This window comes from Babylonia areolata, chromosome 34 (genome assembly GCF_041734735.1).
Source record: "Babylonia areolata isolate BAREFJ2019XMU chromosome 34, ASM4173473v1, whole genome shotgun sequence".
In the NCBI taxonomy this organism is placed as follows: Eukaryota; Metazoa; Mollusca; class Gastropoda; order Neogastropoda; family Buccinidae; genus Babylonia; species Babylonia areolata.
The window spans coordinates 9,454,648-9,473,283 of record NC_134909.1 but is presented as its reverse complement, the minus strand read 5'-3'; the positions used below and the strand labels follow the sequence as shown (position 1 = coordinate 9,473,283).

The following is an 18,636-nucleotide window of genomic DNA, read 5'->3' as shown; positions in this document are numbered from 1 at the left end:
CCTTATATAGTTTAGTTTTCTTTAGTTGCAGACTTCTTACATTTAATTACTAGTTGTTTCTTTTGTTAAAATATGGATTCCCATATTACGAAATCCTTATATAGTTTTCTTTTAGTTGCAGACTTTTTACATTTAATTACGTTAGTTGTTTCTTTAGTTAAAATAAGGAATTCCATTTTATGAAATCCTTATATAAAGTAGTTTTCTTTTAGTTGCAGACTTTTTACATTTAATTACCAGTTGCTTCTCTTGTTAAAATAAGGACCCCTCTTTTAAGAAATCCTTATATAAAGTAATATTCTTTAGTTGTACTTCTACAATGTATTTCAAATAATCACCTTTGATTCCAGTTTTCACCTTCCATCTGTGCTGTTTCCCCCAACTCACCATTCACCCCAGTCATGCTCTCCATCCTTTTAGACGCTAACATTCTAACGTGAAAATTAATATTTGTACAAAATGTCTACAATGATCAATATGTTTGACGGGACAGTAAACAAAAATTTCTTCTCAGGCCACAACAAAAACAACAACAAGACACCAGGCCACAACAACAACAACAACACAACAAGACACCAGGCCACAACAACAACAACACAACAAGACACCAGGCCACAACAACAACAACACAACAAGACACCAGGCCACAACAACAACACAACAAGACACCAGGCCACAACAACAACAACACAAGACACCAGACCACAACAACAACAACACAACAAGACACCAGGCCACAACAACAACACAACAAGACACCAGGCCACAACAACAACAACAACACAACAAGACACCAGGCCACAACAACAACACAACAAGACACCAGGCCACAACAACAACAAAACAAGACACCAGACCACAACAACAACAACACAACAAGACACCAGGCCACAACAACAACACAACAAGACACCAGACCACAACAACACAACAAGACACCAGGCCACAACAACAACAACACAAGACACCAGACCACAACAACAACAACACAACAAGACACCAGGCCACAACAACAACACAACAAGACACCAGACCACAACAACACAACAAGACACCAGGCCACAACAACACAACAAGACACCAGGCCACACCAAATAACAACACAACAAGACACCAGACCACAACAACAACACAACAAGACACCAGGCCACAACAACAACAACACAACAAGACACCAGAGACCACAACAACAACACAACAAGACACCAGACCACAACAACACAACAAGACACCAGACCACAACAACAACAACACAACAAGACACCAGACCACAACAACAACACAACAAGACACCAGACCACAACAACACAAGACACCAGACCACAACAACACAACAAGACACCAGACCACAACAACAAGACACCAGCCACACAACAACACAACAAGACACCAGGCCACAACAACAACACAAGACACCAGACCACAACAACAACCACAACAAGACACCAGGCCACAACAACAACACAACAAGACACCAGGCCACAAACAACAACACAACAAGACACCCAGGCCCACAACAACAACACAACAAGACACCAGACCACAACAACACAAACAAGACACCAGGCCACAACAACAACGACAAGACACCAGACCACAACAACACACAACAAGACACCAGACCACAACACAACAACAACACACAAGACACCAGACCACAACAACAACCACAACAAGACACCAGACCACAACAACAGACACAACAAGACACCAGGCCACAACAACAACACAACAAGACACCAGGGCCCAAACAACGAACACAACAAGGACACCAGGCCACAACAACAACACAACAAGACACCAGGACCACAACAACTAGAAAACAAGGACACCAGCACAACACACAAACCAACACAACAAAACACAACAAACACCAGACCACAACAACAACACAACAAGACACCAGTCCACAACAACAACAACACAACAAGGACACCAGGCCACAACAACACAAGACACCAGGCACAACAACAACACAACAAGACACCAGACCACAACAACAAGACACTACAAGACACCAGGCCACAACACTACTCAACAAGACACCAGAGCACAACATCACACAAGACACCAGACACAACAACACAACAAGACACCAGACCACAACAACCAACAAGACACCAGACCACAACAACACCACAACAAGACACCAGGCCACACAACAACACAACAAGACACCAGGCCACAACAACAACAACAAGACACCAGGCCACAACAACAACACAACAAGACACCAGGCCACAACAACAACACAACAAGACACCAGGCCACAACAACAACACAACAAGACACCAGGCCACAACAACAACACACAAGACACCAGGCCACAACAACAACACAACAAGACACCAGGCCACAACAACAACACAACAAGACACCAGGCCACAACAACAACACAACAAGACACCAGGCCACAACAACAACACAACAAGACACCAGGCCACAACAACAACACAACAAGACACCAGGCCACAACAACAACACAACAAGACACCAGGCCACAACAACAACACAAGACACCAGGCCACAACAACACAACAAGACACCAGGCCACAACAACAACACAACAAGACACCAGGCCACAACAACAACACAACAAGACACCAGGCCACAACAACAACAACAAGACACCAGGCCACAACAACACAACAAGACACCAAGGCCACAACAACAACACAACAAGACACCAGGCCATAACACAACAACAACACACAAGACACCAGGCCACAACAACAACAACAAGACACCAGGCCACAACAAACACAACAAGACACCAGGCCACAACAACAACACAACAAGACACCAGGCCACTAACAACAACCAACACAACAGACACCAGGACCACAACAACAACAACAACAAGACACCAGACCACAACAACACAACAAGACACCAGTCCACAACAACAACACAACAAGACACCAGTCCACAACAACACAACAAGACACCAGTCCACAACAACACACAACAAGACACCAGACCATAACAACAACACAACAAGACACCAGGCCACAACAACACAAGACACCAGGCCACAACAACAACACAACAAGACACCAGGCCACAACAACAACAACACAACAAGACACCAGGCCACAACAACAACAACACAACAAGACACCAGACCACAACAACACAACAAGACACCAGGCCACAACAACACAGCAAGACACCAGACCACAACAACAACAAAACAAAACACCAGGCCACACCAATAACAAGACACCAGGCCACAACAACACAACAAGACACCAGGCCACAACAACAACACAACAAGACACCAGACCACAACAACACAACAAGACACCAGACCACAACAACAACACAACAAGACACCAGGCCACAACAACAACACAACAAGACACCAGACCACAACAACAACACAACAAGACACCAGGCCACAACAACAACACAACAAGACACCAGGCCACAACAACAACACAACAAGACACCAGGCCACAACAACACAACAAGACACCAGACCACAACAACAACACAACAAGACACCAGACCACAACAACAACACAACAAGACACCAGGCCACAACAACAACACAACAAGACACCAGGCCACAACAACAACACAACAAGACACCAGGCCACAACAACACAACAAGACACCAGGCCACAACAACAACACAACAAGACACCAGGCCACAACAAGACACCTGGCCACAACAACAACACAACAAGACACCAGGCCACAACAACACAACAAGACACCAGGCCACAACAATAACAACACAACAAGACACCAGGCCACAACAACAACAACACAACGAGACAAAAGCAACAACAACAAGGTGGCGGGCCTTGAGTGACACACACCTGTATGACGGCGCTGAACCAACAGGTGTTGCCGATGTTCTTCAGGCCGACGGGCCACGTGCCGTGGCGCTTCCGTTCGTGGGGGTTGAGGGGGTCGACGAACCACAGCTCCCCCCTCTTCCGCTTCGTCCCCGCCTTGGACTCGGCCAGACTGGCTTCCAGCACCCTGCCAACACAAAGGGGAATTGAAAGAGCGGATTAGAAATAAATAAGTAAATCCAGCAGGACATGAGCGAAGGACTGTGTCGCACTGAAAAAAGGCTGTGTGGAAGGAACAGAGAGAGAGAGAGAGAGAGAGAGAGAGGATGAAAAAAAAACAAAAAAAAACAACAAAAAAAACAACAACCGAAAATGAAAACCCACATCTCAAATAGATGAGAGTGAAGGGCAAAAAAAGAAAGGTTTTTTTTTTTTTTTTTTAAATCATTAAAAACAAAAACAAACAAAAAAAACCCCAAACAAACCAAAAAAAAACAAACAAAAAAACCCAGCAACTGAAAGAGGATAAAAAATTAAAAAGAAAAAAGAGAGAGAAAAAAAAAAACAAGATAAAAAAAAAACCCAACAACAAAAGACACCTTTCAAAATGAAAGTGAGCAAAAGACTGTAACAGACTGACAAAAGGCAGTGAATTCCTGCAGTGAGGGAGGTGGGGAACGGAAAAAGAGGATAAGAAATGAAATAATGAAATGGTAAAAAAAAAGGGAAATAGATGTGAGTGAAGGGCTGCCTAAGGGCAGTGAATTCCAGGCTTACACAGCTTGATAAAGTAAGAAACAGAAAGGATACATAATTTAAAAAAAAATACAAGTATTAAAAAAAAGAAGAAAAAAAAGAATTGCAATGGATGTGACTGCATGATGGGCTGCCATAACACAAGTCAATGCAAGATTTGAACACAACTTAAAGAATTAAAAGCTGTCCCCTGCATGCGTGTGACTGTGCACACATGTGCAAGTGTGCGTGTGTGTGCAAATACATGTGTGTGTGCATGTGTGTGTGTGTGTGTGTGTGTATGTGTGTGTGTATGTGTGCGTGTGTGTGAGAGAGAGTGAAGGACTGTGATGGACTGCCAAAAAGCAATTCAAGGATTGCACACTGCTTAAAGAATCAAAAACTCTCCCCTGTGTGTGTGTATGTGAGTGTGTGTGTGTGTGTGTAAGTGTGCCTCCGTGTGTGTGCACGCGTGCGTGTGTGTAGGTGAGTGCTGGATGGATGCTGGTAAAGAGGACATTCCCTACGTAAACAGGAGGGAGAAGATAACACACTAAGGGAGGCTACCCCACAAGTCCACACTCAGACATAAACGCACCCTGTTATAAAAACACACACACACACACACGTACATGCATGCACGCTTACTCACACACACGCACAAAAACCCAATCCACATTTACACTCACTTACAAAATCCACAGGCACAGGCAAACACACACACACACACCCACCACCACCAACACGCCCAGAATCTTCCCTCCAGGAAATGTAACCGCTGACCTGCTGATGTCTTGCTCCTCACGGGTCACCTGACCTCCCAGAATGCCCTGTGCATCCTGCAGGCTGGCGCTGATGGCCTTGTTGATCTCCTGCTGCTCCCCTGTTTCGTGCGTCAGGTCAATCACTGGACACACAACACACTGTGTGACCGATTCTTTTAACAACATGCAACGTGTTCAGTAACCGACTCTTTGTCTTAACGACAACACATGCTCAACGGTGTTGTGTGACCAAGTCTTAATAACATAGACACAACAAACTGAGTGACTGACTCTTAATGACAACACACACACACACACACAACGGTGTTGTGTGACCAACTCTTAACGACACACACACAACGCATTGAGTGACCAACTTTTCATGACAACATGCACACATGTTGTGTGACCAACACTTTTAACGACACAAAGCACTGTATGACAAAACCTGAATGCCACAGATACAACCCAGAATGCATTGTATGACCAACTCTGACACAAAACAGTGTGTGACCAACTCTAACGACACAGACACAACACACTGTGTGACCAACTCTAACGACACAGACACAACACACTGTGTGACCAACTCTAACGACACAGACACAACACACTGTGTGACCAACTCTAACGACACAGTCACAACACACTGTGTGACCAAATCTCAACGACACAGATACAACCCACAATGCACTGTGCGACCAAATTTCAATGACACAAACACAACCCACAGTACACCATCTGACCAGTTCCAATGACACAAACACAACGCACTGTGTAGTCAACTCTCAACAATTCATTGTGTGACCAAAGTATGCAAGGCCTTTGTGATATATGCGCTTAATCCAATACAGGATTTGTGAAAAGAAAGAAAACAAAACCGACCGAGTTTCTCCTTCCCCCCCCCCGCCCCAACAGTCAAACCATCTGGTGTCAAGTCAAAATGGCCCAGCCATTAGTTTTTGTCATTAGAAATGCGGTACTCTTTTGTTTTCATCAACCTCTTCAGTCTTAGAAGTTAGTACCTTCCGTTTCTGACATTTCAATGGCATCAGCAGCGGTAAAACGCTGTCGTAGTCGCCTATTTTGTCGTGTGTACGGAGAGAGCTGAGTTGTGCGCATGTATGCACTTTCCTTTTATGGAAATACAACTGTCCATGACAGAAAAAAAAGGTATATGTACCACTGTTTTAGAGGGGAGTGGTTGATTCCTTCACCAGAACCTTTGGCATGTTAGATGAACCACCCCCGTTCTTTTTCTTTGCTTGTTGTTGTCTTTTCCTCTTTTTCTTTTCTTTCTTTTCCTTTTCTAATATCATTTTGTCGTCAAAGAAATTGTGTGCATCTGTCCCCTTCTTCATCTCCTCTTTTCATCATCACTTCTCCTTTCATGATTATCTTTATCATTATCATAATGATTGTAATTGTGACTGATTATTATGACAATCATTACTGATTATTATGACAATCATTATTACTATTATTATCATTCATACTATTAGTATTACTGCTATTGTTAGACTTCTTACACTTCATTAGTGACTGCTGGATCTGTCTCATAATTATGTAATCTACCTTTATGGTTAAGTTGTGTGCATGTATGTACATACTTTAATTTCACTGGAAGCATATCCTCCGTCCAGAGGGAGAGGATAAAAAGAATTTAAAAAAGAAAAAGAAAAAGAAAAAAAAAAGAGAGAGATAAGTATACCGTTGTTTTTGCGGGGAGGGGTCGACTCTTGCACGGGAAGCTTTGGCATGTTCTCCTTGTTCTGGCTTTGGCCCTGCTCTGGCCGTGGCTCTTCCCGAAAACTGACCGACTTGGGGTTCTTGGTTCGCATCTGCACGAGGAGACACATATCATGATATACACAAGAGATCTTCAGTTTGACATCTATTCAAGGAAGTGTTATTAGACGGAAAGAAGAGAGGTAGCGGATGAAAGTGAGGGAATGCTTGATTGTACACACCAACGCACACGTATGACGTACGTGATCCATGCGTGTTTACATACATGCATGTGCCTACACAAGCATGCGCGTATGTGTGTGAATACCTGCACATGCATACATGTACGCGTCTTTTCTTCTTTTTATTTTATGTATTTCATTCCATAATTCTCTTTATGTGGATGTTGACTGCTGGTAGATGTGTATAGTGTGTGTGTGTGTGTGTGTGTGTTGTCTGTATGTGAGTGTGTGTGTATATACTATGTGCGTGTGTGTGTGTGAGTGAGTGAGTGTGTGCACACGCATGTGTACGTGAACACAAGTGTGCATACATGAGCGCATATGTGTGTGAGCATGTGTTCTATTACTACATTACACATCAGTAATAATATAGTATGAATATGGTTATCACAAACAACCATGTCATAGTAAAAGTACTAAAACACCATATGCCTGAGCAACTTGATTTTTGATACAGCGCTACCTTAATTTTTGTTAATAATATAATCAAATATCTCAAACTGAAATTTTACAAGTCACCAACTGACCAAAAATATTAAAAGAACTAAATTATACACAGCAATATTTTGGTGGTGTCATTAATGACAAACAAAATCTGTCAAAAACATTTTTCGAATCTAAAAACTGCTAATTCTTTTCATCTGACCTTTCGTGTGAAAAAACAACAACAAAAAAACAAAAACACAAAAAACCCCTGATAATGCACCCAGCAGATAACTAGATCAAAAGTAGACAGAAATATCAGAGTTACTGCCCTTGCATCAAAAAGTTAAGGTCACAAAAAGTGATTTTGTTTACACCACTATGTGACTAGTGATTCCCTAAACAGTATACCGCAACTGACAAAAGCTGCTGGCTATGCGCATGGCGTGGCAAGTCGTAAGAATTTCCTGATGCCGGACAGACGAAATAATGTGTAAACAGTCACACGCAAAGGAGGAAAGTGGCAGAACGTTTAAGACACTTATTTGCCAATACAGTGTTTGTGAGGGTCTGGGTTTGAATACCAGCCTCGCCCTTTCCACCAAGTTTGACTGGAAAATAAAATTATGTATCCTGTCATCTGGATAAGACAAAAAAACCCAGGTACCCCAGGCAGCATGCACGTGGTGCACTGATACAGTGATAAAGAACCCTTGCACTCTGACCATACTCAGCAGAAGAAATCCACCGATACTGATAGGTACACAAATAAATAAAATTTATGTGCAGGCACTCAAGGTGTAACTAAGCTCGTTCGATTATGCTCCGGGTCGGGCATACACCTAGCAGATGTGGTGGGGTGTATTCCAATGGATTTGTCTGAACACGGTGACGCCTCACTGAGAAACCGAGACTGAAACCAGCAATCGCAGGCAAAGGGAAAGCCAAAGAACGGCATTCTTAGTACCTGACGTCGAAGAGAGTCATCCTGAACTAACATGGAGACCACATCTTCCACTTCAAAGGAGCCGTCCTTCTTTCTGCAGGCGTTGATGGCTTCGTCAATCACTCGATGGTCCTCAATGCGTGTGATCTCTTTCACTTTGGCATACGTCTGAACAAGTAGTTTGTCTTCGCGGCTTTTCTGCAACAGACAATAAGAACAACCATACTTATTTGCTTCCATATATAATGCTGATCATAATGCAAGCTGTAAACCAAGCACAAAAGTGCTTTACAAACCCAATACTTAAACTAATGAAATAAGCACACAGAATGAAAAAGAATCATTAAATTTAAAGCCATATAAATACATTGATGATACAGCCTGCATGAAAATTGACTTCTCTTGCAATTAACCCCCCACCCCCACCCCACCCCCATCAATCTGTCCCACCTGTCTGCCCCCTCCATTACACCCCCCCACATAAAAGCTTGGCTTTGAAAAATTTCTATGCATTTAAAATAAGAATATAACAATAATAATCATTATTGCATTAACAACAATAATAATGAAACAAAACCAGTAAAAGACATATTCAAGAACAAGAGGTGATTGGCTAATAGGTGTTTATCATACGTACATGAATCGAACCCAAAGGCAGATCCTTTGCTTTCTGATCAGGAGATCTAACGATTCTATGACTGATGTAGCATGTCCAATATGAAACTGATCTTTACACATATATCTGACGAAGGCTTTTTTCCCCTCAAGATAGAACATATGATACAGGCAAACACACACACACACACACACACACAAATGGTATACAATGAATAAGTGATTCCATTTACAGCTGATCATGAACAGTTCATACAGAAAAATTGCACACAATCATAGTTGTATCATATAATCAGAACTTTGTTAATGCATAAACTAGAATGCGCACCCCTACTGCTATGGAAATGGAAAGGATGCACTACATGTTTATCGAGTAGGTCCCCAGGACATTCAAATTTATATATATATATATATATATATATATATATATATATATATATATATATATATAAAGAAGAGAAGATGAACATATACACTAAATGTAGAATGAATATGTGTATGGAAAAAATGAATAGTAAATTAAAAGTACAGGCAACAGAACGTAGATAACATCGTATCAAAAGGTTGATTTTCTTTAAATACACACACAGAGAGAGAAAAATGAGATCTAACTTGTTTAGAGACTAAAACCCACTTCATTTTCTATTGTCACAAAGTTCTACAACCTATCACGGTGGAGTGGGTCACCTGGTGGTGGCCTAGTCTAGTGGTATGTGTCTGCCTAGGAAGCAAGAGAAACTGAGTGCACTGGATCAAATCTCAACACTCACTGCTATTTTCCCCACTCCGCTAGACCTAAGTCCTTGGATGATACAATAAACACTATGCACTATGCACACAGCTCTTAGTCTTGTAAAAGAACCCACTCTAACATAAGGGTTGTCCCTGGCAAAATCTGGAAAATACAGTATTACAATAAACACTATGCACCATGCACACAGCTCTTACTCTTGTAAAAGAACCCACTCTAACATAAGGGTTGTCCCTGGCAAAATCTAGAAAATACATTATGATAGGAAAGCATACACTTGCACGCTGAAAAAAAAAAAAGAAAGAAAAAAAAAAGGGGTGATGCTGTATGGCAGCAACACGCTCTTCTTGGGGAGAGCAGGCTGAATTTTAGATGGCAAAATCTGTTAAGAGTTATATTTTATAAAATGCAATCAGCTCCATGCCACCTTTTCCCCACGTCTACCATGCACTGTTGTCACCCTGTTACTGTGTTTTGTTAGAACTGGTGACATTTGTAGAATTATGTACCATGTAAATACTAAGTTCTTGTAAAGTTGTACCCTATATAGTTCTTGTCAAACCACACCCATGCAGAGTTAAGTTCTTGCACAGCTGTACACTGTTCAGTGATGCTGCCAGGATTTTGTAAAAAAGAAGAAAAAAAAGAGGATTATATTTACATATATATATAGTGCCTATTCTCTAAATCATGGAATAAAAATATACATAATGTAGAGCTCTTGGTGTTTTATGAAAATGGGTAAACACACACACACAAACACAAGAAGTACACAATGAGAAAAACTGGCAGGGTGGTGAACTACATCTGCTTAAAGAAGTGATTTTTGTTTTCTTCAAATTTTAGGCAAGACTGGAATGAAATGGAAGACAAAGAAAGCCTGATCTGCAGAGGGGTTTGGTTCCAGACAGCTGGGCCATGAAAAGAGAAAGAATTATTGAACCGTTATGGTTGTAAACAATGTGGTGATGCAATACTAATCATGTTCAATATTACAACATACCATTGGTATTACCAGTAAAAGATTAGACAATTATTCATGACATGTTTGCAGTACGTTTGTCCATGTCTCGATGTTAACTAAGACTGAGAGAGACTACACCAAATGATTCAGAAGTAGAATCGTCATTTGAGTTTCATGTTGAGGTCACAAACAGCAACATTTTTTCGTCAAAATACAAAGAAATGGTAAGTCTGAATATGAAATAACGCATTCAAAACAAGAAACAACAATGAACCGAAACACCGAAAAATATTCACTTCCCTGACTGACAAGTGACTTTGAGAAGGAAACGTTTCAAACTGAAAGTTGAGGCTGTTACACTAGTGGTCGGGTTCTCCTTTTTTAGATGTTCCAGTTTCGAAAAAAACAGAAAGGAATGACAAAATTGTGACTGCAAAAACAAAGATAAGTGGTGATCTAAACAAGATATTACAACTGATATTCAAGTACTGATTCTGTAGTCATTATCGATGAATATCAACTGGTACCACATGCACATTCCTCTTCCAGACGAACATCACAAGTTTTGGAACAACTCCAAGAGCAAAAACATCGGACTTTCGACATGTACGGTGACACTGCAAAGATTACACCTTGTTGAACACTTCTGAAAGCAAAGACTTGAATTTCAGTATCGTATCAATTATTTTTGCAAAACACGGAGACAGCACCTTGCTATTGTGCTGCTGTAGACTTGATTGCTCCACAGTCATGGTTGATTCCGGCTACACAAAATGGCGACCATTTATGCATTCCGATCCTATGTGTCGTTAATATACAACATTGTTCCGTATGAATTCGAGTGAATTGTGCACAGATAACTTATCAAATATCAACAATATCAATTAGTGAAATACTTTTTAACAAGCAAATAACAAGCCAAAGAGAGATCGTGAATTGCTTAAAAGTGGGTTGAACTATTCCTAACAGCGGGGTGAACTTTATTTTCATGGAAGAGCTGTAAACTTTTGAACTATCTTTTAACCGTAATGTGGTAAACCTGTATTTACGCATTTGGCAGTTTCCATCATCATCATCATCTCTCTCTCTCTCTCTCTCTCTCTCTCTCTCTCTCTCTCTCTCTCTCTCTCTATATATATATATATATATATATATATATATATGTCGTCTCCATCCGCACACCATAACGCACGCTTGCCGGACATAGGAACACACACACACACACACACACACACACACACACTTTTATTGTTTGATTTTTTCAAATTATCTTTAGATAGTCCAATTGGATTGTTGTTATAACTTCCTTCTTTTTGTTTCTTCCTTTTCTTTCGCATCTCTCTTTCTTTTCTTTTTTTTCTCAAATATGTGTGTGTGTGTGTGTGTGTGTGTGTGTGTGTGTGTGTGTGTGTGTGTGTGTGTGTGTGTGTGTGTGTGTGTGTGTGAAGTAATCTTGGACTTTTAACTGTTTGATCCCCCCCCCCCCCACGTTGCCCCGCCCCCCACCCCCCCCCCCCCCCCCCTCCGCAAATCTTTTGTAAAATAGTCTAACTGGTTGTTATAACCTTTGATTTGTTCTTTTCTTTTCTTTCATTTCATTTTACGCCTATAAGCTTAGAGATGGAAAGCTATTCTCTTAGTCAGATTGTTGTTAAGTTAACGTTATGAATAGTATTGTTCTTCACGACATCCCTTCCCCTTCCCCCTCTCCCCCTCCCCTTTTCTTTTCTTTTTTCCCCATGTTTAATATCACTTTATGTGGATCTAGACATTAAATGAAATTGAACACACACACACACACACACACACACACACACACACGACACACACACACACGACACACACACACACACACACACACACACACCACACACACACACACACACACACACACACACACACACACACACACACACACGCACACACACACACACACATTGACACACGAGTGTAGCGCGGAGTTGCATAAATATATTAATGTGCGAGAAAGAAAAAAGAACTTGAAAAAATGAATCTTTTTTTTCCATTACCACCCCCCCCCCCGCCCCCCATGCACCACGTGACCACCACCACCACCACCTCTCTTTTTTTTTTTTTTGGCTTTCTTTCTAGCTGTTGTTGTTTTCAATATGACGTTTTTCCCCAACGTACATCAGTAGACTATACCAATTACAATCAACGTGTCGTTGTGCTTCAAGTTATACAAAATGATGGACCTTGCATGTTAATGCATGTACGATGGAAGTGGCGTAAGTCTCTGGTCAGTTTTTTTTTTTTTTTTCTAATTAAAAAAAAAGAAGATTTAAACAACCTGCATGGTCAGTGTTTATTATCACACACGCGCGCGCGCGCGCGTGCGTGCGTGTTTATTTCCCGAAGGGCTGGAAAAGTATTTGGTCGAATGACATGCCGGAGAGAACTGTCAGTTTGTCATTTTCCACTGATGATGGCTGGAAGTCACTGAAGGAGAAAAACAACAACAACACATGAACCGCTTTTTCAGTGGTTTCCCCAGTGTGGCAGCTAGCTTTGCTATGGGCAACAATGATAAAAATGATAAAAAAAACCAAAGCAACAACAACAACAACAACCCCCCCTCCCCCCCGCCCCCCAAAACACAACAACAACAACAAACAAACAACCCCCCCAAAACAAACAAACAAACAAAAAAACCAAAACCAAAACAAACAAACAAAACAACAACAACAACAAAACAAAACAAAAAAAACCTGAACCAGAAAGATTTCATTTAAAATTGCCATTTATCCATTATATCCATTATATTCAGCCGTCATACAGACAGACGCACACGTACACGCTCACCCTTCACACAACAACCAACAATCCAAACGTACACTTTGTCATTCTCAACCATTTACATAATATTCACGTTCTAATGCCTACCTACCCCACACGCACGCCCTCACACAAAATCATATTTTCACCGATAGAGAGAGAAAGAGAGAGAGAGAGAGACAGAGAGAGACAGAGAGAGAGAGAGACAGAGAGAGAGAGAGAGAGAGAGAGAGAGAGTGCGTGCGTGCGTGCGTGTGTGTGTGTGTGTGTGTGTGTGTGTGTGTGTGTGTGTGTTTCTGGTGTTAGTGAGTGTTGTGTAGGTTGCTTTGTTGTTGTTGTTGTGATGTTATTTTATGTTTTATTACAACTATTAATTTTATCATGATGGTCCAGCAGAAAATGAAGGATAGGGGAGGCTATCGAAAGAACTCTTTATATTATCATCTCCAGCATGGTTTGCTCCCTTTAAGTAAAAACAAAGAAAGCAAGCAAGAAAGAGGAAATCAATAACTCCGCAGAAATCACAATAAACTATATTTTTCTCTTTGTTTTCCCAATCGTTTTCTTTTTTAAAACGAACATAATTACTTTAATTCGACTCATTTAAAAACAATTAACCGACCAACTAGCTAACCAACTGATCAAAAAAAGAAAAGAAAAAAAAGAAAAAAGAAAAAAAAAAGAGACGAATACACACACATAAAATAAACAAATTAATGAATTGATAAACACACAAACAATCAAATGAATTGATAAATAAATAATTAAATAAATAAATAAACTAGCAAACAAATAGGTAAATAAATGAGTGAATAAATAAATACATACGTACATGAATAAATAAATAAATAAATAAATAAATAAATAAACAATTATATAAATAGATAAATTAATAAATGAATAAATGAATAGCGAAACAGAGAGGGTTGGAGGGGCGGGTGGGGGAGGAGAATGGAGAATAGGATACAAACTCTACGTCATGGTGGACTGACAGCAACGGCATCAGTGGAGGCCATTAATTTTAATTTGCTTTGAGATGGTTCTCACTGCGATGCAGAGCACACGACGGCCAAGCAAATCCAGTTTTATCTGCATACACCACTGAACAAAAGAAAGGAACGAAAGATAATTAAGGCATACAGTGACATCCAGTGTGTGTGTGTGTGTGTGTGTGTGTGTGTGTGTGTGTGTGTGGTGTGTGTGTGTGTGTGTGGTGTGTGTGTGTGTGTGTGTGTGGTGTGTGTGTGTGTGTGTGTGTGTGTGTGTGTGTGTGTGTGTGATTTTTTAGTTTTTGTAACATGCAAAAAAAGTCGTTTTCGCTGTAAGATGATCAGATTCGCAAATGTTGCCCAGCTGGGGAGCGTGTCGATACTCCCCCGTGTCGATACTCCCCTGTGTCAATACTCCCCTGTGTCGATACTCCCCCGTGTCAATACTCCCCCGTGTCGATACTCCCCCGTGTCGATACTCCCCCGTGTCAATACTCCCCCGTGTCAATACTCCCCTGTGTCGATACTCCCCCGTGTCAATACTCCCCCGTGTCGATACTCCCCCGTGTCGATACTCCCCCGTGTCAATACTCCCCCGTGTCAATACTCCCCCGTGTCGATACTCCCCCGTGTCAATACTCCCCCGTGTCGATACTCCCCCGTGTCAATACTCCCCCGTGTCGATACTCCCCCGTGTCAATACTCCCCCGTGTCGATACTCCCCCGTGTCGATACTCCCCCGTGTCGATACTCCCCCGTGTCGATACTCCCCCGTGTCAATACTCCCCCGTGTCGATACTCCCCCGTGTCGATACTCCCCCGTGTCGATACTCCCCCGTGTCGATACTCCCCCGTGTCAATACTCCCCCGTGTCAATACTCCCCCGTGTCAATACTCCCCTGTGTCGATACTCCCCTGTGTCGATACTCCCACGTGTCAATGCTACCCCGTACACACACACGTGTGTGTGTGTGTGTGTGTGTGTGTGTGTGTGTGTGTGTGTGTGTGTGTGTGTGTGTGTGTTGTTGTTGTTGTTGTTGTTGTTGTTGTCTTCTTCTTCTTCAGTTTAGCGTCTTTTAGCCAAAGGTGTTATTTGGCAGATAGGGGGGAAAAGACGGCTACTGGTGAAGGTAACTGTTCGTGTGTGTGTGTGTGTGTGTGTGTGTGTGTGTGTGTGTGTGTGTGTGTGTGTGTGTGTGTGTGTGTGTGTGTGTGTGTGTGTGTGTGTGTTGGATAATCATAATTGGTGAAATTTTGAATAAAACATGAGATTACAATAAAACATCATTAGAACGAAATGCTAATGATAACAGTAAGCGAACTTGACTAATCAAAGATTTGAATCGGTATGATTAAGCGTTAATAAGCAATATAATATAATGCGATTAGCAACTTGACATATAAACAGGTAAAAAAGATATTGATTAATTGTATGATTTATTTAAGGCATATGGTTTTGAGGGGTGGGGTTATGCGTCAGTGTTTGCATGGATTTTTCACGGTTTTCGATTCTTTTTATTGATTGTTTTCACACCGTCACACACACACACACACACACACACACACACACACACACACACACACACACACCGTGACACACATACATAGCGTTTTGCCGCTGTCAGGTTTAGCACGGATAATTCATGTTACATAATTTGTAATACATAAAATAAAGAAGGCAATTAATCAGTTGTATGTAGCAATTACCGCTCGTTGCATTTAAAAAAAAAAATTTTTCGTTTCGTTTTTATTGATTATTTTCACACAACACACACACACACACACACACACACACACGGCGCGTGCGCGTACAGTGACATTGTTGGACCTCGATATGTTGCCCCCCCAGCCCCCACCCCCCACCCCCTTCCCCTCGGCCCCCCCATTCTTTGGCTAAGCCGCCGCGCTAGGCTTTGATCCCGCTGCCTGAAACAACCTTCCGACCTTTCATGGGCCACTTTTATGGCCTTTTTATGGCCCCATCTTGGAGCGCCCCACCCCAGATGCATATGTGAAGGGGCCGACGAAGAGACGTTACACGTAAGACAAAGACCCACAGTTAAGAACACACACACACACGCACACGCACACACACACACACACATATACACACATGCACACATGAACGCACACACAAACGCACACACACGGACCATCTGACGCCTCCCCTCCCACCCTCATACATACCCATTGCCCACATACACACCCACCACCCACACACACACATACATATTCACATATATAATTCAAATGCACGCGCTAGCATACACACACACACACACACACACACACACACACACACACACACACACACACACACACACACACGCCGCTCATTTAGATTCCCCCATACACGTCCACACCCGGGTTCGTCCATCGCAGTTCCAGCGTCGGCAGTCCACAGGGAACCATCGATGTTAGGTCGCCAGGAGGCCACACACCAGAGGAAACCCTGCACTGCTGCTGAGTCACTTCGGTGGTGTTCAGTGGTGCCTGTTCTGTTTTAACGTACTTAGGACACCACCTACTAAGCCCCCTACTAACGACAATAATGGCTTAGTCGCGGAGCCAGACTGAGTGAGCGTCCCTCCCAGAGTGGAGACCGCCACCACGCCCCTCAAACAACAGCCCCCCCATGAATCTGCCGACACTGAAGACATTGACAGGACTCACCCCAAGCACGGAAGTGGAGGGGTATCGAAACTGAGGTCACCGTGAGAGCAGGGCATGAAAGGCCACAGACTTTGAGACTATTTTGTTACTGACACCTTTTCAGCCAAAGCCACGAACCGCTGCATACATTCGTCGTCATTTTGTAAGAAGAAATTTTGGTGACATTTTACGCCAAGGCCTTTTTTTAAGGTAGTTATTGTTTTGTTGTTGTTGTTGCTATTGTTGTTTTACGGCAGCCCATGATGCACCAATTCACTTCCTGGCTGCAGTATGAAGCCATAATTTAGATTTGGTTTTAATCATGTACACTGGTCTTTGCTTTAATTCTGGTGTGATATTTCTGTCTGTTCCCTTTCTATGCTTATCGCATCGTTGCTTTGTGGTTATTGCATGTGAGTGAATAACATCCCTTTTGTATTTAAGCATTACGTGGTTGTTGTTGTTTTTTCATGCAGTTCACTTTCAGTTTCAGTTTCAGTAGCTCAAGGAGGCGTCACTGCGTTCGGACAAATCCATATACGCTACACCACATCTGCCAAGCAGAATGCCTGACCAGCAGCGTAACCTAACGCGCTTAGGCCTTGAGAAAGAGAGAGAGAGAGAGACAGAGAGACAGAGACAGAGAGACAGAGACAGAGACAGAGAGACAGAGAGAGAAAGTAAATAAATAATAGATAAATACATAAAAAGAACTACTACTACTACTACTACTAATAATATGTATAAGGCGCAAAAATTTGATGAAGTCAACTATAAGCGTACAATAAAATAAAACAAAATAAAATAAACAAACAAACAAACAAACAAATAAATAAATAAATAATAATAATAATAAATGAATGAATAAAAAAAAAAAAAATGCATTCATGCTGAATGACTGTGAAAGTATGTGTCCATGTCATGTGTATGATTGTGATCATTGTACAAAAGGTTAACATTAATTAAACTTTTTTTGTTGTTGTCTTCTGTGTATTCATATTGAGTGACTGTGATTCTTGTGTGTTGTTTGCCAAGCATACACCGCACATGAATTTCTCTTTGATGAGAGAATAAAGTATTCTGTATTCTATATATCTCGAAGTATTATTTTATTTCATTTTTCTATATGTCATGTCCTTTTATTTCGTTTCATTTCTTTTCCTTTTGCCCCCCTTCAGCAATAGGGTCCCCATGTACATAATCATCGTTGCTGCCATCTTACGAA

General features: G+C 41.7%; 1 protein-coding gene across 1 annotated transcript in view; it reads right to left on the bottom strand.

Moving 5' to 3' along the window:
• LOC143277463 (ubiquitin carboxyl-terminal hydrolase 25-like) overlaps window positions 1-11,872 on the bottom strand; it is a 52,790-nt gene extending 40,918 nt beyond the window's left edge. The window contains exons 1-5 of the mRNA XM_076582298.1: window positions 11,685-11,872; window positions 8,666-8,842; window positions 7,017-7,146; window positions 5,325-5,448; window positions 3,828-3,993 (exon numbers count right to left, since the gene is read on the bottom strand). Coding sequence (XP_076438413.1) covers window positions 3,828-3,993; window positions 5,325-5,448; window positions 7,017-7,146; window positions 8,666-8,842; window positions 11,685-11,726 — 639 coding nt within the window. The 5' untranslated portion in view covers window positions 11,727-11,872. The remainder of the gene's footprint in view (window positions 1-3,827; window positions 3,994-5,324; window positions 5,449-7,016; window positions 7,147-8,665; window positions 8,843-11,684) is intronic.
• Window positions 11,873-18,636: the final 6,764 nt, after the last annotated feature.